This window comes from Zeugodacus cucurbitae, chromosome 5 (genome assembly GCF_028554725.1).
Source record: "Zeugodacus cucurbitae isolate PBARC_wt_2022May chromosome 5, idZeuCucr1.2, whole genome shotgun sequence".
NCBI classification, from domain to species: Eukaryota; Metazoa; Arthropoda; class Insecta; order Diptera; family Tephritidae; genus Zeugodacus; species Zeugodacus cucurbitae.
Genome location: NC_071670.1, coordinates 3484006 through 3510865, shown reverse-complemented (window position 1 = coordinate 3510865; position 26860 = coordinate 3484006). Strand labels below are relative to the sequence as shown.

Genomic DNA, 26860 nt, shown 5'->3' with positions numbered 1-26860 from the left:
AACTGAAAAAATACACTATTTTTTAAATTGTTGCTCGAATTAGAAATACACATACTCTATGTTCAAAAATAACTGGGTTTTGAATAATACATGATTTTTACGAACAAAATGAATGCTTTAAATTGTTTTTTTTGTTAATTTTTATAAAATATTTCAAATATTTACATGGATTCACAAATTCGGTTGAATCTCAAAAAAAAAAGAAGGAAAAAAACAGAAATTTTTAATTTTCAGATACAAACAAACAAAATATTTAACGAATTTGTAATTTCATGACTTATGGTGATTTATAAATTGTAGTATTATTTTTTTTATCATTTTGTGTTCGTAATTCATGCAAAAAGCAAATTATAATTGCAGTAAACAGTAAAATAATTTGAAATGTTTTATAAAAATATTTTTCTTTCGGAGAAGCGCACATTATCATGCCTTAAAGCAATTCGAATATAATTAATTTTTTAGAAGCACAAATTAAGAATTTTGAAAAAAATATATATGTACATATTTTGCAGACTTTCAGATCTTTTTTTTCATACTTATTGTCAATATTTTGTATTTATCAAGAATTTTACGATTATGCTTCAGCTTATTAGTTTCGAAAATTGTATGTCTTTAGTTTTTATTTTATTTTTTCTTGTTATGCAACGTAACTAAAGCTTTCTGATTTTTGTTATTATATTTTAATTTAGTCGTTATATAAATTTTGTAAGCTATTTTTCAAATATTTTTTTTAAATTTAATTTTCATTGCAATTTTCAATGCCAACGTAACTAAAGCTTTCTTTTGTTATTTAATTTTTTCAGTGTTTATATAACTTTTGAAAATTATTTTTTCAAATATTTTTATTTTTTTTTCATTGCAATTTTCAATGCCAATGCATATTTTTTAAATTACTTTGAAGGCAATTTTTATATATTTTTTTAAAACATCAATACACTCGTACAAAAATATTCGATTTATCTGAGCTATTTAGCTGCCGTTTGTGTACGTTTTAAGCACTTTTTCTGTGTTTAATGGATACAATAAAACTGTATCTTTGTTGAATTAGCAATTTCTCCTTTTGTTTTAGCACTTATTAACAATTGACTGTATTAAGGACACAACAACAATGTAAACACGCACTTATAATTCTATAAAGGTGAAAAAAAAAAACAAAAAAAAAACGTTTGTTTGTATATGTTATATGTGTGTGTTGGAAAGGAAGTTTAGCCGATAATGTTTAACAAAACAAGCACTTGGGATTTACAAAATAAACCACTTCATAAAAACAAAACTTAAAAGTATAAACAAGCGTTAGAAGTTAAATATTCTGCTGCTACTAACGGTACATACAAATAAAGTAATTAAATAATAATAATAATTTTTCAAATGCTGCTTGAGTAATACTTAAATTCGTTCGCGTATTAAGTAGTTGCCGAAATGTTAGCGCGTGCACGAGATGAAGTCTATGTATATATGTATGTATGTGTGTATGGCTATGAATGTGTATATGTGTGTTTATGAACTTGTGTTTGGTTTGTGTTTCGTGTTAATGATAATGGATGTAGCGCTAACTAAATTAAGTGTTACTTGCATATGTATATTCGATTTGCTTGCGCATGCGCGCCTCTACGCATTCCTTCAATGCTGCCGCGTATTGCGCATTAAGGGCACCAACAGTGATGGTGGGCCCGCTTGTCGCAAAAATGGGTGTGCCAACAACTCAGCGGCAGTGGCACGCTGCGCCGGATCACGTACCAGCATACGATCCAAGAATGACTGCAGACGTGGTGAGACTTTGTGTGCATTCTTCAAATTTGGCGGCTGCATATCGCGTATACGACGCATAGCCTGTAGCGGCGGTTCGTTGAAGAAGGGCGGTTCACCGTCCACCATCTCGATGACCATAATGCCCAGTGACCAGATATCGACTTCGGGACCGTATGGCAAACGCGATATTACCTCGGGTGACATCCAATACGGTGTGCCAACGAGCGATTTACGTTTCGGCAACTCTTGTGAGACTTGCGCACAAAAACCGAAATCGGAGAGTTTAACACGACCGTCGGCAGCCAATAGTATGGAATCGGATTTGATGTCGCGATGTATAACGCCCTGTGGAAACAAATATATTTTTTTTAAGAAATAAAAAATTGTTAAAAAAATGTAAAAGTTAAATACATGAACATGGGCATAATAATTTAACTAGTATTACAAATAATGTCGAAATTATGAGCATAATAAAAAAAGTGAAAATTTATACATTAGTTGCTTTTAGCACAGTAGTAATGTGTTTTGAAATTCGTGTGTGCGTCAAAACCGCCCATCTAAAGTGAAAGATAAGCGAAAGTGTAAGCAAACAAAAAAGGTAATAAATTTAGACAGAAATCGCTCGCATTCTATGCTAGCACTGACTCATCGCCGATTCCAAACACGTAACGCTGTTAATGTGCGTGCGCCGCGTACATACCTGTGAATGCAAATAGGCCAATGCTTTCAGACATTGCTTGCACACTGTGGCGATTTGCTCTTCGTCCATGCGTGAATGTGTGACAATGTCGGTGAGTGCACCGCCTTCCAAATACTCCATGACGACCCAGAGCTCATCGTTCACCAAGAAACTGGAGTAGGTCTCCACAATATTCGGGTGGTGGTAGTCACGCATAATGACCACTTCGTTGAAAAGTAATTCACGTCGTTGTTGTTTACGCAGATCCATTTTTTTAACAGCCACTTGACGACCTGGGTGTGATATTATGTTAATGATATTTGACAATAACAATAATACAATATTTTTGTGTTAACTCACCTGTTGACTTGTCCGTAGCTATGCACACAGTGCCTGTAGAGCCTTCACCGATTTTCATGAAGTTGTCTAGGTTTTCTCGCGGATCACCAGCTGAGACTACCATTTGCAAAGCGGCACGGAACTAACGGAAAATATATTTTAGAACCACTACACTTTCCGTTTTATGTTTTCGTACTCACCTGTTCATGTGTCAGACGCTGTTCCTGTTTAGGTGGCGGCGCAACGCCTAGACCACTGGAGCCGCCGGCAGCACTACCCACGCCGCTTGCACCACCACTTGAACTAGATGCGCGCGACGCTGACTTCGCGTGCATGTGCGGATGTGTATGGTGTGGATTTTGATTTTGGTCTCCACCGGCGCCTAAATGTTTCGCCGCATGTTGTGTTGGTTGAATGGCGCCAGGTTGATATGGTGCAAAGCCACTGCCACCATTATTGTTATTTAAATTGTTGTTGTGTGGATGTGTATGCGCCGATGAGGCATGTGAGTGCGTCGAACGTGTCCCACTAGCCACGGAACCTACTGGTGAAGTTTGTTGGGGCTGCCCCCCTCCCGCAAGGTGCTGAGGCGGTGGCGCCGCGCGGTAATGTAAGGCAGTCATCCCCGTCGTGCTGCCGAGTGTTGGTTGTGGCTGTTGCTGTTGGCCCGCTACAAAATCGGTGCGTACCGCGAGTGGTCCATGACCACCACCATTCTGTGTGTTATGTGGTGTATACATACCATGCGCTGTCATACCATAGTTTGCTGAGCCAGCTGTTGATACATTGGCAGTGGGACCAGTAATGGGCGGTTTGTAACCCCCGTACGCTATCGTTTGACCAGGCACGGGTGTGGGTGCTGTTGAGGTTGCACTTTCTTCAGGCACTGCTGGTGGTACATTAGCGTTACCACGTAAATCCCGACGCACACGGGGCGGGCTGGAGCTGCGTAAAGAATTAGAGCGGGCTACATGTGACGTTTTGGGTAGCACAATACCACCTGTGTTGTGGCTAATGCCACCTGTTGCCGAACCTGCAGCATTTGCCGCATTATTGTGCTCGGTAAAATAGTGCGCATGCGCCGTTTGACTTCCTAATGCTCCGCTGGCATTTGGTGCAATGCTGCTATTTAATGAGGTCGTATCCGCTTTGTTGTTATTGTGATGCGGTCGCACAATTGTCTTAAGGTCAAGAATTTCCGTCGGTGTAATTTCCGAGGGATCCACCAAAGGCAGTGGTCTATTTGTTGACTTTAGTATTTGATTGTTGCCAACAATGGAAGCCCATTGTAACGGTAAACCAACATAGCGTCCCTCACGTTTGTCAAATCCCGTGTGCACACGATGCTCAAAATTGCTTGGCATAGAAATCAATGGTTTCTTCTTCTTCTTTGAGAACATTTTGTCGCAATATGTGTACTTGCGCCGTATTAACTGTCACTATATGCTACAATAAAAGGTGAAAATTCGTGAAATTCCTATGCGAACGATGTGAATTTCCCGTCGCAGTTTGTTGACTTTATTATTTACCTCCGCCCAATGTGCACACAGCCCGCTTATAACTAAAAAAGCAGTAAGTCTCTTTGTTGTTGCTCAGCTAAGCTCCACACCCGTTGTAACTGGCCGTTGGTGCTTGGCTTCCTCCCTTCGAATTATATTATAGCTGCGTTTTCATACACAAATTTCTGCACTTTTTACTACACTTTTCACTTTAACTTTATATATAACACAAAGTAACTTCATTTCTTAACACGAATAAACATAATTTGTATTTAAATAATATTAATTACAATGAAAAAATTGAAATAAATCAAAAGGAATGTCTGAGCGCACTAATTTAATTTTGCATTTTCTCTTTACTGTGGCATTTGTGTGCTCATTCGTGTTCTCTCCGTTTGCATTTTCGCTGTCAATATGGCGTCTAGCAGTGTTGACAAATGACCGAGGAGGGAAAAAATTCAAGTAATTTTTTTATGTAAAATTAAGTTAATATAAAAATAAATTTTTATTTTTATTGTAAAATTGATAAGCAGTAACAATATATATAATAAATTTATATTTTGTACTCACAACTATGGAAATATTAATCAATGACCATAAAGTCAACTAAGCCGCCATATACACGAATTGAACGCCGGTATTTTTAACATCATAACAGCGCTACACAACCCAGCTGCTTGTCATTGTCGGCTCCGTTTGTCATACGCACTTTAATTTTCACTGATACCATTTTATCAACTTGTCGAGTTTGATTGCTGTAATTTAAACAAAAAATTAATAAACATTGCAAAAATGTCGAATAATTCTAATTTAACGGTGGCTGTGGTTTGTTCCTCAAATATGAATCGTTCAATGGAAGCACATCATTTCCTAGCGAAGAAGGGCTTCAACGTGCGTTCCTTTGGCACTGGTGAACGGGTCAAACTCCCAGGCACAGCTATTGACAAACCAAATGTTTATGAATTTGGCACACCATACGACACAATCTACCAGGATCTGCTTACAAAAGATAAACAATAGTGAGTGTGGACGAAATCAAAAAATTTACATGCATATAGTATATGCACACACATTTTTGCTTATAACTTAACTAATTTCTCGTAATTTCTATTATAGCTACACACAAAACGGCTTACTGCATATGCTCGACCGTAATCGCCGAATTAAAAAGTGTCCCGAACGTTTCCAGGAATGCAAGGAACAATTCGATATTATTGTGACTGTGGAAGAGCGTGTCTATGACCAGGTGCTCGAACACATGGAATCTTGTGATCCCGTCGACAATCGACCTGTGCACGTATTCAATGTGGATATTGAGGACAATCATGAAGAGGCTTTAATGGGCGCCTTTCTTATCACGGACATGATAAATATGGTAATGATGAAGACAAACTACAAACGTCTACCGGTTTTAATATTGAAATTCAAATTGCCTATGGAGGTGATTGTAGCGTATGAGTTGCGGGGAGTGATTTTCGAATTTTTGGTGAACATTGTTCACACAACTAACACAATAAGAAAGTTTATTTATTGCTTGCATAAATATACGGTACACTCAATGAAAATGAACGCTTTAAATTATTTTTATCATACTTTTTGTATAGCTGGGCTATCTACCAGAAGGCTGTAAGTAGCAAATAATGTTTTACTTTTGGAAAACGGTAAAATGAAATTGAACAATATAAATTTACTTATTTTAAAATGTGATTAGCAGTATTGGAATCTTTTGAAGCAAAAAATAGTTTAATGAAGAAGAACTTTTAAATTGGTATTTTTGAAATGAATTTTGTCTCAAAATAAACTTGCTTTCCTAAAGAAAAGTATATTTTGTATATATTTATACGAAATTCATTAGTGTAAATTTAATAATTTCATTGTCCAGTGATTTTTAAAAACTGCTAGAACTCTTTGTAGATTTGACTTGAAAACCCTCCGAAACATGAGAATATAATTTATAATATTTATTAAAAATTATATTTAATTTAGTAACAAAAAAATTACACCCCCTAACCTCAAAAGCGATATCTCTCCTTTATTATCCTCAACATAAAATTTAATAATTTAAAATTTATATATTAACTAAACTTCAGATGGCGAAATCAACTGATCTGGATAATGATATTGACGAACTGCTGCAAGAATTCGAATCTCGGCGTAATAAAACTGTGCTACACTCGGTACTTTTCTACTGACAATTGTTTATGCTATAGACGGAAATCAAAATAATACATATGTGAGAGTCACTTGTGCGCATAACTAACGGAAACCGTTATATGTATATGTTGGCATAATACGTTTTGTTAAAGCAAGAGCGCCAAACGGTTAAGAACTATCCTAAAATACATGTAATATTAATACAAAAATAAAAAAAATAAAAAAAAAAATTAAAAATAAAACGTAACAAATAAAGCAGGATATGTAATAATGTATATGAACCATGCAAAAAACACATAAATACAAAATAACTAAATAGAAAACTGACTAATATTATATTTCTAATAAACAAACACATGCACATAATCAAAAACAAGTAATGTTGAAGCAAATCAACTTATTTTGCAAAGCATAAATGCTAATTAAGAATGCAGCATACTGTTATGTATTTGTGAGTATACCTATAAATGCAAAAAATATAATTAAAATGCCAATAATTTAAATGAAAATATAAAAAAAAAATTATTTTACATTTTTATATTTAAGCATAGTCATTATTTTCTCCAATCAAGTTCTTCATTGCCAAAGAAAATAAAACATGAATACATCTACAAGTAATATAGACGGACAAACATATGTTTCATATTTTCATTTAAATCTAAATTAAATATTTAATTTTTCAACTATTTAGTTTTAAGTATTAAGGATTTAGTTCGCCATAATCTCTACACAAATTCAAAAGAAATTCACAAAAACTAGACGGTGAGAGTAGTTTAACATCGCATTCTTTGGCAAATGTAATAAAAAAAATTGTATAAGTTAAAAAAAAAACATTAAAGATGTATGCCTAAATCTATGTAGTTGTTTGATTGGTGATTGAAAAAAAAGATAATAAATATTACAAATATTTAAAGAAATTGTTTAAATTGCGAAATAAGTGAGATAGCGGTAGTCGTCTATCCAAATTTAATTTTTAATTTGATTTCACATTTATTTTCAATTGAAAAATTTAATTGAAAACTTAATTAATTTATAAATTAAAAAATTCTTAAAACAATTTTTATTTTAATATAATATTATTATCTTTTAATTTTAATTTAATATTTTATAATTTTTTTATAATATATTTAATGGTAATTAAATTAAATAAATTGGTATTTATATTACCAAATATGTCATTCAGTCAGTTAACCAAATTTAATTTTTAATTTTGCTTTTACTTTAATTTCTCTTAAAGAATTTGAATTTATATGTAATTTATTTTATAAATTGAAATTTCTTTTAAAACAATTTTTATTTAAATATTATTTTATTTTATTATTAAAATATGTCGTTTATCTAAATATAATTTTTAATTTTGATTTTACTTTTCTTTTCCATTAAAAAATTTGAATTTATATATAATTTATTTTTTAATTGAAATTTCTTTTAAAACAATTTTTATTTAAATATTATTTTTATAATTTTTTTATAAAACTTTTCAAAATTTATTAACAAATACGTCAATCGATAGTCGTTTATCCTAATATAATTTTTAATTTTGAATAATAAAAAAAATTTTAAATAAAATATTTAATTAATATGTTAATTATTTTATTATTTTTTTTTTATTTAAAAAATTTTTTTTTATATTTTTTAATATTTTTTTATTTTATTTTTTCATTTTTTTATTTATTTTTTTATCTTTTAGCTGTTATTTTTATTTTATATTTTGTATTTTATTAATTAACAAACATGTATGTCATAGTTGTTTATCCAAATATAATTTTTAATTTTGATTTTACTTTTATTTTAAAAAATTTGAATTTATACGTAATTTATTTTATTAATTGAAATTTATTTTTAAACAATTTTTATTTAATTATAATTTTTATAATTTTTTTTATAAAAATATGTCAATCGTTTGTCCAAATAAAATTTTTAATTTTGATTTTACTTTTATTTTTCATTCAAAATTTTGAATTTATATGTAATTTATTTTTTAATTGAAATTTATTTAAAAAAAAATTTTATTTAAATATTATTTTTATAATTTTTTTATAAAACTTTTCAAATTTAATTAACAAATATGTCAATCGATAGTCGTTTTTATATATTTTTATTTTTTTTTTATTTATATGTTAATTATTTTATAAATTAAATTTCTTTTAAAACATTTTTATTTTACTATATTTTATGGTTTTTTATAATACTTTCCAATTTTCATAAACAAATACGTCAATCGATAGTCGTTTATCCAAATATAATTTTTAATTTTGAATAAATTAAAAAAAAATAAATTTAAAATAAAATGTTTAATTAATATGTTAATTATTTTATTATTTTTTTTTTATTTTTAAATTTTTTTTATATATTTTTTAATATTTTTTATTTATTTTTTTTTTATTTTTTAGCTGTTATTTTTATTTTATATTTTGTATTTTATTTTATTTTTTTTCAATTTTTTTACAATATTTTTTATACTATTTTTTAATTACTTTCTTAATTACCCTCAATTTTTCACCGTGTACAATCATGGCTGACTTCATGCCGGTCTTGACTATGACTCAACAACGGGCAATCCGCTGCGTTTACTTAAAGCATTTCGAAGGTACATACATATATAAACTAAAAATGTTTATATATTTATATTAACAATGTATGTATGTAGCATGATTTTGCGTTTTATTATTCGGACGATTTTTGAATTTCTTTACGCTATCAGTTTAAGTGACTACGTCGCGAACCACTTGCTCCTCACTTGTGCAGCCATGTGTTTAGCACGCCTTAAGCATTCAAAAAAATTACCATACAGACAGACAGGCATACATACATACATACATATACACATATGTACGAGTATGTATTTTGTATGCTGAAGCAACAGCATGGATTGGAGCATTGCAATCGCATGAGATTTGACCTTGACATAGAGTTTTGCAAGCTAATTAGGAAGCATTAAAGGAAAATTACCAAAATAGCATTATTTTTTTGTATATTTTCTTAAATGCGACTATTTTTAAATTATAATAAATGAAATGAGCGATTGTTTGTGAACAACACTGCTGCGCTGCTTACAAACACACGCACACACATATAAGTAAGTGTGCAAGGTGTTTAAATGGACTGATGTTGATAATACAGCCGGTAAAAAAGTACTGAAGTACCTAATTAGTTCAATGATTCGTATAAATATGTATGTATGTATGTGTGTTTGTATATTTATATATATTTATGTATATACGTATGTATGTATGTACAATACTTCACGCTTATCGTTTCGCTTTGAAATTTAATGCAACACAAATCGCTTTATTTTGTATTATTATTGTTGCTGCTGTATGCCCATGCGCCAGCGCACAGTTACCACGTGAGAAATATATTTTTGTCAATTTATTGATTTTATTAATGTATAAGTATGTATTTCGAAAAACAAATATTAGCGCTATTTATTACAGAAAAAATATTTTTTTTCGTCTTATCAAAATTTGTTTGGTTTTTGTTTTGCAAGAGTGGGAGGCACCAAACGAAATTTTTTGTCCTATAGAGGTCAGATTAGAATGGAGGAGAAATATTGAAAAATGACATTTAATCGAATTGAATGATTAGTAAAAAACAGTTAATATAGTCAGATGTAGAAAAAAATTACGAATTCATGGAAGTTTAGAATTAAAAAAAAATAATATTGAAATACTAAAAAAAAAATATTTTAAAAAATTTTAAGGAGAACAGTTAAATAAATATATAATCTGAAGCATACAAAATTATTTGGTATATACATATAAATTGTGAATAGCTAATAATCGTAACTGTAAAAATTAATTACAGTACTGAGGATAATTTTTTAAACTCACAACTGTTCAAGTGAGATCTTCCTGCATATGAAGAGATCTGTCTACTAACCTAAACTAACTGACGAAAATTTGATTATAAAAAAATTAAATTTTTGTTGCTGACATTTTAGAAGGTGAGTGGAAGAATTAGAGCGTGATATTTACGTTTTTAAAAGTGATCTCATTTCAAGTAAAATTAGAAGAAAAAAATATAAGCAATTTACTGTTTTCTGTTAAATTTTTTCTCGGGCTGTAAAACCTTCAGCATAAACATTATTTATTTACTTTGTACGTAAAAGCAAAGAATTTTAAGTTTTATACAGATTTGTATGCATAAAGTAAATATATTTTAGCACAGTTTAAAAAAAAATAGCTGAAAAAATTAAAAAACAAAATTCACAAAAATTTTTAAATAAGAAAATATTCTTTAATTGTTTATTAATTTAAATAAAAAAAAAAACCCGGATTAAAAAAATTATTGCTTTCCACAGAGTCTTCCAAATATATTTTTTTTATGAATTTGGTTAAAAAAATTAATTTTTGTTTAAAAAATATATGGTATGTTTATCGGTATAGTATTATTCTAGGTAAGAGCCACATCTCATCACATTGAACCGTATTCATGCATGTAAGTATGTGATTTTATACATTTCAACATATGTAAATATGTATAAGATTTATTTGTTCGCATGTTTTTTGTTTAATTACGGTTTCCTTTAACTTTTCGCTGTTTCGGTGTATAATTTGAACTTGTTGCCATTTTTTCGAGACTATTTACATAAACCATATCTTTCTTCTACGCCATGTTTTATGCACTATTGTGTTTTCATTTCATTTCATTTGTTTACAACGCACACTGCCACTCGGCTACTATACATATATTATACGATATTTTTTATTTATAAAATTAGCTAAGCACCCATGCGTATATATTACGAAGGAGGGTGCTTAAGTTTGCGGTACAAGGTTACAAACGAAGTCTAATTTTGGTTAATTTAAATATTTCATACACTTCAGAGAAATACACATAAATTAGTATATGTTTATAGATCAACACGGAATTATTTGAGTTTTTTATAACCTAAAAAAAATACTACAAAGCCATTAGTGTAGAATTAGCTTATGAAAAACTTTGCTTCCGCTTTTTTTTGTATAAAAACGGTTACAAATGTCGATGAGCCTCAGTCGAACTTTTCTTGGAATTAAAAAAGAAAAGCAAAATTTCCCGCAAACGTCGAGAATTCGGCTCAAAAAGTGACATTTTCAGTTGACAATAAGTTTGGGATACAAACAAATCTCTATAAATATTTTATTGGGTTAATGTTGACACAAAAGTTCAAGATCGATATAAAACAATTTAATCGACCAGTGCTTGACCCTAGACACATCTATTGGAAAATGGCGAAAGCAAAGTTGTAGACCTAATATTTGGTAAAAATCGTGATTTTTTTGATTTTTTATGAACTTTTTATTTAAAAAGTTATGAATTTAAATTTTGTATTCTTTCTCTAATTTTTTACCAAACCAAGCTATTTAAAAGCATTATTATTTATTATTATTTAATTTATAAAAATTCTGCTTGATTTTTTATGAATTTATAAATTAACAAGTAAGAAAAGGCTAAGTTCGGATGCAACCGAACATTTTATACTCTCGCAATTTATTGATATATTTTTATTAAGATAACACATAATTTGACCCAATTTGAAAAAAAATTACCCGATTTTAACCATTTTTGGTACAGAGACACACTTTTAGAAGAAAAAGATTTCCTATAAATTAAATTAAGATACCTGAGAGATTTATCGAAATTTTCGGTGAAAAGTTACCATGGGGCACTGAATTCTTCATATTCGATTTTCGGGGCTTTGAAAAGTTATAATCCGATTTCGAAAATTTTTTCACAAGATATGCCACAGATCATATTTGTGTAAAGTTTTATTCCGCTATCTTATTGGTTCCTTATGTACATATATATTATAAAGTGAAGGAATAAGATGGAGTTCAAAATTGAGTTACATGGGAAGTTGTCGTGGTTGTGAACCGATTTCATCCATTTTACACACGTCTCATCAGGGTGTCAAGAAAATATTATATACCGAATTTCATTCGAATCGGTCGAGTAGTTCCTGAGATATGGTTTTTGACCCATAAGTGGGCGATACCACACGCCCATTTTCCATTTTGTAAAAAAATCTGACTGCAGCTTCCTTCTGCAATTTTTTCTGTAAAATTTAATGTTTCTGACGTTTTTCGTTAGTGAGTTAACCCACTTTTAGTAATTTTTAACCTAACCTTTGTATGGCAGGTGGGCGTGGTTATTATCCGATTTCAACTATTTTCATGTTGTGTGGTGGAGTACGTAAGATAACCGACTGCAGAAAGTTTGGTTTATATAGCTTTATAGGTTTGCGAGATATGTACAAAAAACCTATTTGGGGACGGGGCCACGCCTATTTGCCCAACAAAATTTCATCTAAATATGCTCCTTCCTAGTGCGATGCTTTGTTCCAAATTTTACTTTTATAACTTTATTTATGGCTTAGTTATGACACTTTCGGTTTTCGTTATTTTGTGGGCGTGGCAGTGGTCCGATTTTTCCCATTGCAACCCTCTCACGGTCCCAAGGAACATGTGTTCCAAGTTTCCTTAAGGTATCACAATTTTTACTCAATATCCGTTGTACGGACAGAAGGACAGACATCCGGATTTCAACTTCACTCGTCATCCTGATCATTTATATATATATAACCCCATATCTAACTCTTTTATTTCTTGGTGACACAAACAACCGTTATGTGAACAAAACTATAATACTCTATTAGCAACTTTTGTTTCGAGGGTATAAAAATATAAATTTAATTTTTTCTCTAATTCTTTTTCAAACCCAGCTACGTTAAAGCGCACCCACGTAAATTTGTAACATATAAACACAAACACACACTCACACATAAAGTGCTCTTGCTTACTAAGTGCGCGCTCTTCGCGCTGTCCCAACTTGGAGCGTTTTATGCTCAGCAAGCTACCTTGCGGTTGGCTCCCCAGCCAGCAGTTGGGGTCTAACAGCTGAATATCGTTGTAAATTAGACAGTCTTCAAACCGCGTTCTTCGCTTGTAGACGCTCTTAGTCGCTGTCGTTCAATTGGTTAATCCTTATTTGCTGTGTGCGCGCTGCCCTCAACGCTGATTAAACAACAACAACAACAACAATTAATATAGTAAACACTTGTGTGTTTGTGTGTGTGTGTAACAGTTAAGCTGTTGCCCCAACAAAGATCAGCAGAGACTCACAAGTTGAATCACTTGGCTCTAGTGTATTTGATTTAATTACATTTCATATTCATTATTCATTTGATCGCCACGCCACTTCCTCTCGCCGCGCTTTCGTGCTTTGGTATTTCATTGTGGAAAACAAACAATCGAACGATTGTTGTATAAGTTTATAAATTTTGCGCATAAAACGTGTTTTAGTTGCAATTAACGTTCGAAGCCGCACTGATCGCCGTAACATTGCTGTGCCGCAGCCGGTCGAGTCTTCAGTCAGCGTGTCATACAAACAGATACGAGCAAATACTAATTGCGTAGCGGAACGAGTGAAAATAACCGCAAAGCGTCTTTATTAACAATTTAATTGTAAACTAAAACAAATTTAAGTACAGCTGAAAATATTTGTATTGTTACAATCATGGCCACCACACACAATAGCAATGGCAACGGTAAATATGATGGTAAGTTGTAATGGAGGTGATAACAAGCGAATTTGAAGATGCCAGCCGAGAAAAGTGAAAGTGTAAATCGATAAAATGGCAAACGATTACTTAATGCTTTTTATTATTAAACATTGGTTTAATGGTTTTAAAGATTAAATAAAAATAAAATTAAAAAATCAGAGAAAATTAAATAATTTAAACGATTTAAAATAAATTAAAAAATATTGATTTTATTATTATTATTATTTTTATTTGTATTATTGAAAGCCCTAAAACTGTTAGCTGTATAGTCTCAGCAGTTATTTAAAGTCTCCCTCAATGAAGTGTAGAGTTCTTCCTGTTAAGATAACACTATTTTAGTAGCTTAAAATGTTTTCTATTCTATTTCTAAAGTATCGGCAATTCGACGGCCTGATATTTTTTTAAATTAAATTTAAAAAAACGCGTGAGCGATTCTTTAAATAGCGTATAATTAAACGAATCTTGACGTCACAAAAAATTATCTGCAAAACATTTTTTTCATTAATATTTTATAGTCAGTTATTTATATGTATATTGCATGAAATAATTCCCGGGCGGAAAAAAAATCAATTAAACCATTGTTATTTAAAACGTTTTAATCGATTAAAAATTTGGAAAATAAATTTGGTATAGAAATATTTAGGAAATGTTAAATAATAATTTTAAAGTTAAAAAAAAAATAAGTAAATATATAAATATATAAAATAATACAACAAATAAAAAATAAAAAAAAATTAAAAACAACAACTATCATAATTTTCTATAAAAATAAAAAAGTAGTAATAAATGCCAAAATAAAAATAGAAATATACAAATATAATTTTTCAAAATAATAATAATTGGATTAAGAATTGAATTAAAGTAGTCTGCTTTAAAGCCGAAAAAAAGCGTTTTTTAGCATTTTTTTTTAAAGGGAAGGAAATGATTGCGGCAAACGGAATTTTAAAACTATTGTGTACTATATTTAAGGCTTAAAAACAATATGTATTATTAAAAAATATTGAAATTTTTTCAAAGTTGTAAGTATTTTTCTGGAGCGCCTGGAGTCTGCACTTGTAAATCGGTGCCGGTGATGGAGGTCGTGCGATGCATCTGAAACAGTCGAACCAACTTTTTTTTTAAGTTTCTTTTCTTTATGAACTATAAAAATACCGAAGAAGTTATAAAATTCAAAATTTTTTCAATGTTTGAAAAAACAATTCACTTTTTTAAGAAAAAAAATTGACTTTAAGTTGCAAAACAAGTAGTTTAAATAATATTTTTGTCCAACTTTTTTAGTTCAAATAGATTTCAAATTTAATACCGAAGCTAGATCACTTTGGTTTCGATCGGACATATATTCTTTTTGCTATCGCCGGCACAGTTTTCTAACACTTGTGAAAATGAAAACTCGAGAAAACGCGCTTTAAAGGTCTGCCTGAGCATTCGCACCTGCTCGATGCTCGGCCACTAAAACTGCTCTAGCTTCGAAAATATGTCGCATTGGCCTCTGGAATTTTAAAGACATATTCTTGGATAGTTTTGGAAGAGATTTAAAACAAAACAAAAAAAAAACGATTTTTTGAAGCCTGTAAAGCAGACTACTGCCTTAATAATATGATTTTGATATATTTTTATAAAAATTACAATATGTTCTAAAAGGAATAAAATAGTTGAAGAATTAAAAAAAATTAAAAATTATAAAGAATTTTCTATCAAAATAAATAGTAGTAATATTTTAAAATATATATTCATATATATTTATTATTAATATTGTAAAAACATCAAAATAGTTTTTTAAATGGTTAGAAAAAAAAATATAAAAAATTATGGTTTTCTGTCAAAATGAAATTGTAGTAATAAATGAAAAGATAAAAATATAAATAAACATAAATAATTATTATAAATAATATTTATTTAATTAAAAAATAATTATTTGCTAAATTTCTAAAATGTAAAAATAAAACGAATATATATTTAAAAATTAAAAATTTATAAAAAAAATTAAATACTTATAAAAATAACAAAATTTTTTTTTAAGAATTTTCAAAAAATTACGAACAAAAATATATTCTACATTTAATTGTTTAACGTCCTCTGTTGAATAGTCTAGTCATTCTAGGCCTTGCCATCTCGAATGTTTCATTTTGACACTTTAAAAAAGTAACTGATAATTAATGTTACAGAATACAGCCTAAGTTACAGACAGACAAATTTATAATACTCCCAGTAGTACAGAATAATTTGTAGGGGGTATATTGTAGACAATATATGATAACCTTTCTTATTCGCAACGAACGAGTACATATGTATATTTGCCGGCTGATTTGTAATTATAACAAAAAAAACTTTCATACCTATGTACGTACGTAATTTTTTTAATACAACATTAAAAACGTTTTTGACTCTTTCGACATCTACGTAAAAAATCTCACGAATTTCTTATCGACATATTTATAAAGTACTACTATATTTATACAGCAATATGGTGTGTCATTAGCACGGAGATAATGTCGCGGTAACCTTAATTGATAATATACCTACTTACACATATATGTATATATATATGACATTCAAAACAGTAGAAAGTTATCAGCAACATCTATTTCGACTTGATTTGGAGCACCACTATAAGATAAGAAGGCAATCTATTTAGTGTAAATTTTGATAATAGAAATCATATATTGGTATATAGGCGTGGATAAAATGACTGTGCTGTTTTAACCTCCCATTGATATAGCATGTCAAATTGGAGTCACCTTATTTTCACCTTCGTTCAATGAATTTCACAATTTTATTTTTTATTTATTTTAATTGTTAGTAAAAAGCTTTAAACTTTTCCAATATAAAGACATTAAGTGTGATCACGTAGTTTTGAAAAGTTGTGCCTTGAAGCTTACGAAGATCTGCTACTCCTTTTTTGCCAGATAACCTCTATATATTCTTGATATTATTGAATTCTACGAACAATAAATTATTTTTGAAGCAATTATTATAAAAAAAAAACCAAAAAAATATCAAATTATAATCAACTGAGTAATAATCAAGGGTGAGTAGCGCCTGGGGATAGGCTTTATATTAATATGGAAAGTTGTGAAGTAGCTTTAAGCAACATTTTTTAATTAATTATTAATGATTCCGCGATTATTGAATGAAAATTTGCTTTAGATTGAAAGGCCTTTCAAAATTTATAAATCTAAATTATTCAAAATTATTCAGTTAGGTGCAAAAGTAAGGGCCTCATGTTTATTTTAATTAATCTATTTTTGAATATAATGATTTTTGTCAGGAAATTATGTTTGTGAAGCAAAAATTTCAAGAACTTAGCGAAGTTGTATTGGATTAGTGTCAGCCAGCGCCTGTATCTATACTATGTTTTCATGCTATTTCACAAAATAACGTTTTACGGTGTTTAAAAATTTATTTTTTTTTCTCATTTTTCTTCTATAAAACGTTATTTAGTAGTTTACGATTCATTTAAATTAATTTTAATCAAGCGTTAATTTTTGCACTTTAGTTTCAACAGTAAACAGCAAAATAAACAGTATGAAGTCAGTATCTGATTCCATAGCTAAGTAATAAACTTAATTGCAAACATGAGATCAAACATAAAATTTCCACAACACGCTTAGACTTCAACCTTCTTTATGCCTACGACTCACTTTAACCTCTATCTTTTTTTTCTATTACTAAAACCTTCGCCCAATTACAAAGTATCTACTAAGCGCATGCGTTTCGCCTGTCATTTTCACGCCAGCTGTGTTATGCAAGGGCATAGCACAGGAATCACTTTCCAATTCAAAATCTAACGTAATATGTATACAGTATGCGCATTAATTTACTAGACATTCACACCACCAGTCACATTGTACTCACTATACATACATACATGCATATGTATATATTTCACGATCGCGCGATCGCTTTGCATGACAGCGGCAATGTCATTGCCAAGTGACTAGAAAACTTTCACAAAAGCTTTTGCAAGCAACTTTTTTGCTTTTTAGCCTCTGACTAGTTCAAACAATGCTAAAGCTTTGCGAGAATTTATTTTTTATTGTCAATGGTGTGGCATCATCGTAAAGATATTTTTTATAGTAGAAATATATGTAAATGCATTCGCAAAATTTAGATCGTTGTGATGTATGTAAATATATTTGTGAAAAAACACTTTATTCGATCGTACGAGCAGTTCGCACCATCTGGTGATGTGTGAAAAAATGCTGATAACATTTTGTTATCAATAAAAGTTGAATACAAAAACTATCGTTGCCTTTAATTCAGAATTATTTTCTTAAATAAAAAAAAAAACTTTTTTTAATCAGAAATATCACCTAACAAATTTAAATTTTCTAAAAAATAACTTTTGTGTTTTACGTTATAAATCTTGTATTAGAAGTAACCATTAAAAAAATTTGATAAGTTCCGGAAATTCCACATGAATTTTTTTTTTTTAAATAATAGATTTTTTCTGCAAAAAAAAATAAAGACAAAAAGACATAAAGACTCTTAACCAAATGAAACTTTCGAATTTTCTGTTCCCGGGGTCTTCTATTTTTAATCGGTGAATTGTTCGAATTGGATACTAAATCATTTGTAATGAAAACGCTCTTTTCCTTACTGAACTATGGAATAAAATCTTAAAAGGAAAAATTATCACCGAATTATCTCTGATTTATTAGGTCTACAACTTTGCTTTCGCCGTTTTCCAATATATGTCTCTATGGTCAAGCACTGGTCGATTAAATCGATTTTTCTTTTATATCGATCATGGACATTTGGGTCAACATTAACCCAACAAAATATTTGTACAGATCTGTTTGCATCCCAAACTTATTCTCAACTGAAAATGTCACTTTTTGAGCCGAATTCTCGACATTTGCGGGAATGTCTCGAGGGTCAAGCACTGGTCGATTAAATCGATTAAATCTTTTTATTTCGATCTTGGACATTTGTGTCAACATTAACCTAACAAAATATTTGTAGAGATCTGTTTGCATCCCTAACTTATTCTCAACTGAAAATATCACTTTTTGAGCCGAATTCTCGACATTTGCGGCGAAATTTTGTTTTTATTTTTTAATTCCAAGAAAAGTGCGTCTGAGGCTCATCGACATTTGTAATCGTTTTTATACAAAAAAAAACTTAAATTTACAAAAATACGGCGGAAGCAAAGTTGTAGACCAATATAATTTATCGATTCAAACAGAGTTAGATCGCCAAAAGAACAGAGTTTGATCTCCAAAAAGTTTTAACATACATTTTTTTTAATAATTAAATTTATTTTTCTAATTGGAAATACAGTGGAACTTCTCTAACTCGAATCACCATAATCCAAAAAAAAACTTCGAGTTAGAGAGACTTCGAGTAATAGAATGCTTTTCCCATGATTTATAAAAATCCATTAGAGTAATGGCATATTTGTTGTTCTCCTCCATACGATATAGAGGTACTCTTTTCAAATTGTGCCACGATAACATTTAAAATTCAGTATTATGCCCTGGTCAAAAAGTTCGATTTATGGAACGAAGTAGCACTCTATTGCCTCTTCAAGAGTTCCGAGTTATGGAGAACTTCGAGTTGTGAGAAGTTCCACTGTATTTTCTAAATCAAATTGTGTGAAATTTTTTTATAACTATCCGATATTGAAATAAAAAGAGGCATGTTTTTATTGGAATTTAAGTAAACGTATTTGGCGCTCTATGCCCTTATTAGTACGTCCATTCAAAGTTTCAACATACATATGTATGTATATATGTACATACATAAATTAGTATACAATGACTGTACAGCGGCGACTATGTAAAATTATCGCGTGATTAAGAAAACGTTTTCGCTCAGTCGCATTAGTAAATGTGAGCAGCACTCTCGAAACGATCAAAGCATACAGGTGTGCGAGTGTGTATGCGGGGAGGCGTGCTAGCACGTGGTGGCAATACATAAATATGGAAAAACATGTGCTTTAATGAATATGTATTTCTATAGCGTTTAGGCATAGCATATTATAAGAACGCTGTAGCTAAGTGCGATTTTTTTATCAAATATATAAATATTTATGTGGGTATTCATTCAGTAGGAAATCAAAAGTCAACTGGATCAATTCCGACTGTCTCCCTAGTCAATTAATATAATTTGCTGAAAATATTGCGTTTTCATGCTTTTCCACTAGAATAAGGTGAAAAACAAAGCGCTTGACGCTTGAGAGCGTACCGATCGTTCGATTGCACCTCTCCTACTATTATATACATATCTACATACATTTATATAAACAGTAAATATACTCCAACTCTTATATACAAGAAAAAAAAAACATATACAACTTAGCTGAGAGGCGTGAATTGTTTGTTTCGAAGGCATACAAAGGGGGGCACGCCACTTTCTACGCGCAGGCTGTTTGTTGTTTTCACAGTGAATTGCGAGCGGACAAACTTTAATGACTTTCAAAATACTCGTACAACCTAGCATTAGCTCAGTACAGTTTTTATTCCCGTAATTGCAGGCCTAAGTGGATATTTGTGGGCTTCTGACTTTAGTATTATTTGCACGGAGCCCTTGATATTATATATTGCATGCATATAATAAAAATAATGATCTAAAAAAAAATCCAGTTTGTAGTATTAGTTGCTTGCACATTCATGGTGTGTTAAAAAAATAACGGGAATTGTAGAATTTAAAATTGCATTGGTTTGGAGAGTCCAATTCGGTCGTTCAAATAGTCAAAGACTATCCCAAAACTCGAGTTTGAGAAGGGTTTCGATGATTGAAAGCAGCGCTGAGATAAGTGCACAATGTCGAATGGAGGCTATTTTAAAGGCGATAACATTAATGTAGATGAATGAATAAATATTAAGTGGGACACCTAGTGTAATGGCCTAAAAAAAGGTGATTTTTGGGAATTATTATTAAAAAAAAATACTTTATCAATTATTTCAAAATTTTAAGAATATATTTATACATGTTTCAAGAATATACGGTGAAATTTTTGAAGAAAAAAATTAAATATTTTTTAAGTTATAGTCGATCTCCAACGGCGCGAATTGACAATATGGCGGCGTTTAAAAAAAAAATAGTCGAATTTTACCCAAAATTTTTGTCGTTTTTGGCCTGCCAAAATTCGATTTTTTGATCAGATCAAAAATCGATAGGTCATTGTACGGAGAACTATGTTAGAACATGCAAAAAAATCGATAATGATCGGATCATTTGTTTTTGAGCAAATTCACTGCAGCAAATTCGGAAAATGCTGTTTCGAGAAAAGCGCGTTTAAAGATAAAATGCTCGTTTTCACTGTTAAGCGGCTGCTCTTTAAATTGCTATAACTCAAAAACTATTTGAAATATCGATTTGAAATTTTAATATGTTATTTATAAAGGTAAAGTAATCTACCGAAATATGAAAAAAATCGTTTTTTTTTTAATTTCACACTAGGTGTGCCACTTAAAAAAACGAAAATTCCTGTTATTTTTTGAACATACCTTGTATACGTGTAAATAATACATATCGGTATGAAGGGCTTCACTTGTGATATTTTGGAGAAAGTTCTGGAAGTTTCCAAAAAATACCGTTCGTTACTGAGACCGATTTTTGGCTGACTTCTTGACACTCCTTAAAAACTGACAATTGCAACATTAACAGAGTTTAGAGTTTCTATATCGAAACTGATCACCCTAATGCTTGCTGAATTACCTTTTTGTTATATTATTCCATATCTTATTTAATATTTGTAATATCATATTGTTTCGAAATATAATTTCGTCATTGTAGTAAATCATACCACCACTCGAATTACTTGTCAAACATAGCGGTACACTATTTATAACGTTATATATGATAAGATTGTTATGTGTAAACACGAGTAATAGATGTACATATGTACCAGACTCGACATTTTACTATATACATACATACTTATGTAAGTACAAGTAATAGATCCATTAAATATAATCAGCGTCATTTGAGCCCTTAAATAAGGTAAATGAATATGAATTGATCGTACAAGTGACGTAAAAGTTTAATAAAAAATACGAGCGTGTGTTGGTATAAAATTTACAAGTGAAATTCAATATGGCGTAGTACTGAGTTATGGAGAATAATACAATCTTCTCTTATGATCACACCTTATCCCTTAAAATATTTGCTGAGGTCAATGGAATCCCTCAAAAATCTAAACATACCCAAAAATTTGAATTTCTTAGGTTAGGTTACGATTTTTAGGTTATGTTGTAGTGAGGTTCAAATATTTCAAAGGAGTGGTCGCTTCCTACCTCATATGAGCTTCCGAAGTAGAAAATCGAAATTTTTGAAAAAAAAATCCTTCGGATCAGGCCTGAGTTTATTATGTATTCTAAAAGCTGTTTGAATTTCATTAAAATCTACTGAACGGTTATCGAGTTACAGTTGTCGCCAGTTCAAAAAACATAGTTTTGAGATAAACGCATTGAAAGTTTGACACTATTGTGTTGGAGTGCCTGAGCGCTCTATGTTATTTGTCGAATAACTCGAAAAGTAGTTCAGTTTCAAATTTTCAGAGAATATTTTTAAGATTTTACACTTAACGAAAATGCAAAAAAAAATTATATTACGAATATTCTGACTACCTCTAACCCCTTAATTGAAATTCGAAACCGAAGTACTTATTTAACAAGTATATATAGATTATAGTAGACTACCTGAGTATAGCATTTCTAGATATGCTTATTCAGCAAACGACGAAGCTTACGACTCAAAAATTAAAGTTGAACGATCCTGAGATAAATAAAGAATTCACATATACAAACTAAATATTTAATACGTGAAATATACATAGGTAACATATGTAAGAGGTGTGTTCAAAAAATTTAGATCAATGGAATAAATGAAAATTCGACAAATGAATAATTCAAACCTGCGAAATGTTAATATTCCCGTTATTTTTTGAACACATCTTGTATAAGTTTTAAAACCAATAATAGACATATATCTATCCTATGTTACTGTGGATTGTATGTGAAGCTGCCCAAGGAATATTATAAAGATCATGTGGGGTTTAGTAACGATGAAAGTTATTTTCTACAGTCAATCCAGATTCAAAACTGTTCTCTGATAGAATATAATTAAGTCAAACAATCGAGTTTTTTTTTAGATTTTAGTGTGAGTTTAGTCTAATTTGTTACGCGGTGTATTTTTATTATTAAGCGCATAATTTTTTATTGGTCTATATTATACTAGTATGAATAATATAATAATAATCATATATATTTTAAGTATTATTTAAGGCTTTTTCTTCCTCATTGCGATAGTAACGATCAAACAGTGTTAAAAGCACTTAGACGATGTTCATTATATTATAAAAGGGTCACCTGCAAATGAAACTAAAGTCACAAGTCCACTAATAACTATGCACTCCATAAAATGCTAAGTACAAAAAAAAACTCGTTGAAGTTTTCCACAAACAATTAACTGTGAAAATTATCATACAACAAACACACACCGCATATAATATATTGACGTTTTACGCCTTATTTGCACCACAAAAGTTGCCGATTCTCGGCGCTCCATCGACCGCCGTCGCCTTTAATGTATGGGTGCATGTTTGTACGAATTTTGAGTATTTAGCAGATAAATAGATATTAATATATATGTACATACATATATACAATTGTTTGAGCATATGTAAATAAAAATAGATAGTGTATACGTATACACCTACATATGTACTTATTAGTATAACACGTGCGATCGGCACGATCGGTGTGCTCTCTAGAGGCAAGCGCTTTGATTTTCCATTTAGTTTTTCAAACGCCGCGAATGGATCAGTTTGTTGGGTATGCATTGGAAAAGCGTGAAGACGGCATATTTTGAGAAAAAAAAAATCATTATTCTTTAAAGCACGTTGTGATAACAAGTTCTGACAATTAATGTGTTGAAATACTAAATAAATTCGAAAAGTTATTTATAATTAATTAAAATAATATTATTGTTTAACGTTTAAAATAATAATTTTATGCATACAGCAGCTGATATAGAGATTTAAGCAAAAAACATGCGTCTATTTTTATGGTTAGAAAAAAAATTTCGTGTAAATTTTTTTAATGAAAAAATTAATTAAAATTATTTCACCACAAAATGCAATTTTATTAAAGCAGCAAATCAATTATATATTGCAGAAGAGGAAACCGCACTCGAACACATCATCAAATCACTTGAGAATCCGACCATGAAGTGCGAGGGTACACACTTCGATTCCCATGTGCCGCACACGTTCGTCATCTTTGGTGCGTCGGTAAGTCTAAAGTGCACTCCGCAGCGACTTAAAACAAACATAAAACTAAAAAAAAAAACAATTTTTGTCACTTTACACAGGGTGACTTGGCCAAGAAGAAAATCTACCCCACCTTGTGGTGGCTCTTCCGTGATAATTTGCTGCCGAAACCAACAAAATTCTGCGGTTATGCGCGTTCGAAGCTTACGATTGAGGAATTGCGTGCAAAGTGTCATCAATATATGAAGGTAAGCGCAAAATAACGGTAAACATATATACATAGTATATGCTGTACAAATATATATTCTCGTTTATGGTCAGGTGCAACCACACGAGCAGGCCAAGTATGAGGAGTTCTGGCAATGTCACGCCTATGCTGCCGGCAGCTATGATCAACGCAGTGATTTTGTCGCCTTGAAGGAGCAGTTGGAGCGTCTGGAGTGTCGCTGCAGTTGTAATCGCATATTTTATTTGGCTTTGCCGCCCTCCGTCTTCGATAAAGTGACTGTGAATATTAAGGATATTTGCCTATCTGAACGGTGAGTTTCAAAGAAAGTTTTAGTATATATAGACGTCTTGTTTCGTTCAAATGGAAGATCCGAGTCTTCTTCATAGATGGTAGTACTTAGTAAAGGTCTTTCATTCCGATTTGTCTATCCAATATAAAGGTAGTCGATTTCTCACTAGATTACCTCTTCCGCGTAAGTTAAAGATCCGTGTTTAAAAAATCGAAATATTCCAGCATATTAGAAACCATATTTTTCCATTTTTTTTTATTTCCATTTCGCTGTCCATACATTGAGCCCCATCCACTCATATTTCTTTTTCTATTTCGTTTAGCGGCTGGAACCGCGTTATCATCGAAAAGCCCTTCGGTCGCGACGATGTCACATCAAAGAAGCTGAGCGATCATCTCGCCTCACTCTTCCACGAGGAACAAATCTATCGCATCGATCATTATTTGGGCAAAGAGATGGTGCAGAACCTCATGACTATACGTTTCGCCAATAAAATCCTCAACTCAACATGGAATCGCGAAAATATTGCTTCGGTACTCATCACATTCAAGGAACCTTTCGGCACACAAGGACGTGGCGGTTACTTTGATGAGTTCGGCATCATACGCGATGTCATGCAAAATCATTTGCTGCAGATATTGTCACTGGTCGCCATGGAGAAGCCGACATCGTGTCAACCCGATGATATACGCGATGAAAAAGTTAAGGTACTGAAAAGCATTCCAGCACTCACATTGGACGACATGGTTTTGGGACAATATGTCGGCAATCCCGAAGGCCAGGGTGAAGCGCGCGAGGGTTATCTCGATGATCCGACCGTTTCGAAGGATTCCAATACGCCCACCTTTGCACAGGGTGTGCTGCGTATCAACAACGAACGTTGGGAGGGTGTGCCGTTCATATTACGTTGCGGCAAAGCGCTGAACGAACGTAAAGCTGTAGTACGCATACAATATCGCGATGTGCCCGGTGATATCTTTGAGGGTAACAGCAAACGCAATGAGTTGGTCATACGTGTGCAACCCGGTGAGGCGCTCTACTTCAAAATGATGACTAAGAGTCCCGGTATTACATTCGATATGGAGGAGACTGAGTTGGACTTGACCTACGAGCATCGCTACAAGGACTCCTATCTGCCGGATGCGTACGAGCGTCTGATTTTGGATGTATTCTGCGGTTCACAAATGCATTTCGTGCGTTCGGATGAATTACGCGAGGCGTGGCGTATTTTCACCCCGGTGCTGCATGAGATCGAAAATAGCAAAGTGAAGCCCATACCATATGTGTTTGGCTCACGCGGTCCCAAGGAGGCTGATCAGAAGACCGGCGAGAATAATTTCAAATATTATGGGTCTTACAAGTGGCACGGCAGGAAGTAGAGGGGACAATGATAATAACAAATGCATAGAAAAGACAAATAAAACATGTAAACAATTGTTTAAACTATTTTATAACGGATGTCTAAGTAAGAGTAGTTATACATACATATGTACAGTTTTGAATACATAAAATGTATGTATATATTTGTAAATGTACTCGTAGCTTGTAAATGATGATGTAATGAATGAATTGTGCGAGAAAAACACTGACTTTTGTACTTGTTCAGTGCAAATACAATATATTTTGTATAAATTAAGTATACGGAACAATGGATTTATGAATAAGTTTTTAAATAAATTTAAAAAAAAAAAACAAAAAAAAAATACAAACAAACTGAACGATACAAAGTGTATTCTTTCGACTGTGTGTGCCGAGTTTTGAATTTATGAATTTATTTCATGAAAGAGAGCGGTAGTTCATTACGAAATTTAGGAAATTATAGATGAGAGAGTGTCACAATGGGCCTCCCAAAGGCCTAGGTGCGTCGTTTTGTCAACCACATAACCTAATCTAGATGAGAGAGTAAAAGATCAGAGGTCTAAACTGAGCTGGTCGATTATAATTATTAGATTTTTCTCATTTATACCGAAAATTTAGTGTCGGTTTTGGGCTTGGATTTCGAAATATATATATATATAGAGCTTTCTATGACACATATCTGATCCTCAGAAAGAGCTGGTAAAGTTTCTGAGTAATAACGCTTAAGATTAAGATATAGGAATCCTTAAATAACAATATTCGGGATCAATTTTCAATACTCTTAGAAATCGGATAGAGTAA

The 26860-nt window shown here is 31.4% G+C and overlaps 3 protein-coding genes across 5 annotated transcripts in view; 2 read left to right on the top strand and 1 right to left on the bottom strand.

Annotated features, from left to right (window-relative positions):
• Positions 1-1474: 1474 nt before the first annotated feature.
• Positions 1475-26860, bottom strand: part of LOC105208667 (serine/threonine-protein kinase PAK mbt) — a 35357-nt gene continuing 9971 nt past the window's right edge. Inside the window, exons 2-7 of the mRNA XM_011178648.3 lie at positions 4837-5021; positions 4297-4687; positions 2968-4213; positions 2789-2909; positions 2450-2721; positions 1475-2094 (exon numbers count right to left, since the gene is read on the bottom strand). Coding sequence (XP_011176950.1) covers positions 1621-2094; positions 2450-2721; positions 2789-2909; positions 2968-4167 — 2067 coding nt within the window. The 5' untranslated portion in view covers positions 4168-4213; positions 4297-4687; positions 4837-5021 and the 3' untranslated portion in view covers positions 1475-1620. The remainder of the gene's footprint in view (positions 2095-2449; positions 2722-2788; positions 2910-2967; positions 4214-4296; positions 4688-4836; positions 5022-26860) is intronic.
• Positions 4936-6662, top strand: LOC105208668 (RNA polymerase II subunit A C-terminal domain phosphatase SSU72). Its single transcript, XM_011178649.3, has 3 exons — positions 4936-5285; positions 5383-5641; positions 6357-6662. Exons 1-3 carry the CDS (start codon positions 5059-5061, stop codon positions 6456-6458), a joined length of 588 nt encoding a protein of 195 aa, XP_011176951.1. The 5' UTR covers positions 4936-5058; the 3' UTR covers positions 6459-6662.
• On the top strand, positions 13335-26418 carry LOC105208669 (glucose-6-phosphate 1-dehydrogenase). 3 transcript variants are annotated; one of them, XM_011178650.3, is made up of 5 exons: positions 13335-13960; positions 24088-24203; positions 24284-24430; positions 24504-24721; positions 25023-26418. In XM_011178650.3, the coding sequence occupies exons 1-5, from the start codon at positions 13918-13920 to the stop codon at positions 26077-26079; spliced, it is 1581 nt and encodes a 526-aa protein (XP_011176952.1). In that variant the 5' UTR covers positions 13335-13917; the 3' UTR covers positions 26080-26418. The 3 variants fall into 3 exon arrangements, with proteins under 3 accessions (XP_011176952.1, XP_011176953.1, XP_011176954.1); XM_011178651.3 differs by lacking the exon at positions 13335-13960 and adding an exon at positions 23658-23745; XM_011178652.3 differs by lacking the exon at positions 13335-13960 and adding an exon at positions 23828-23980.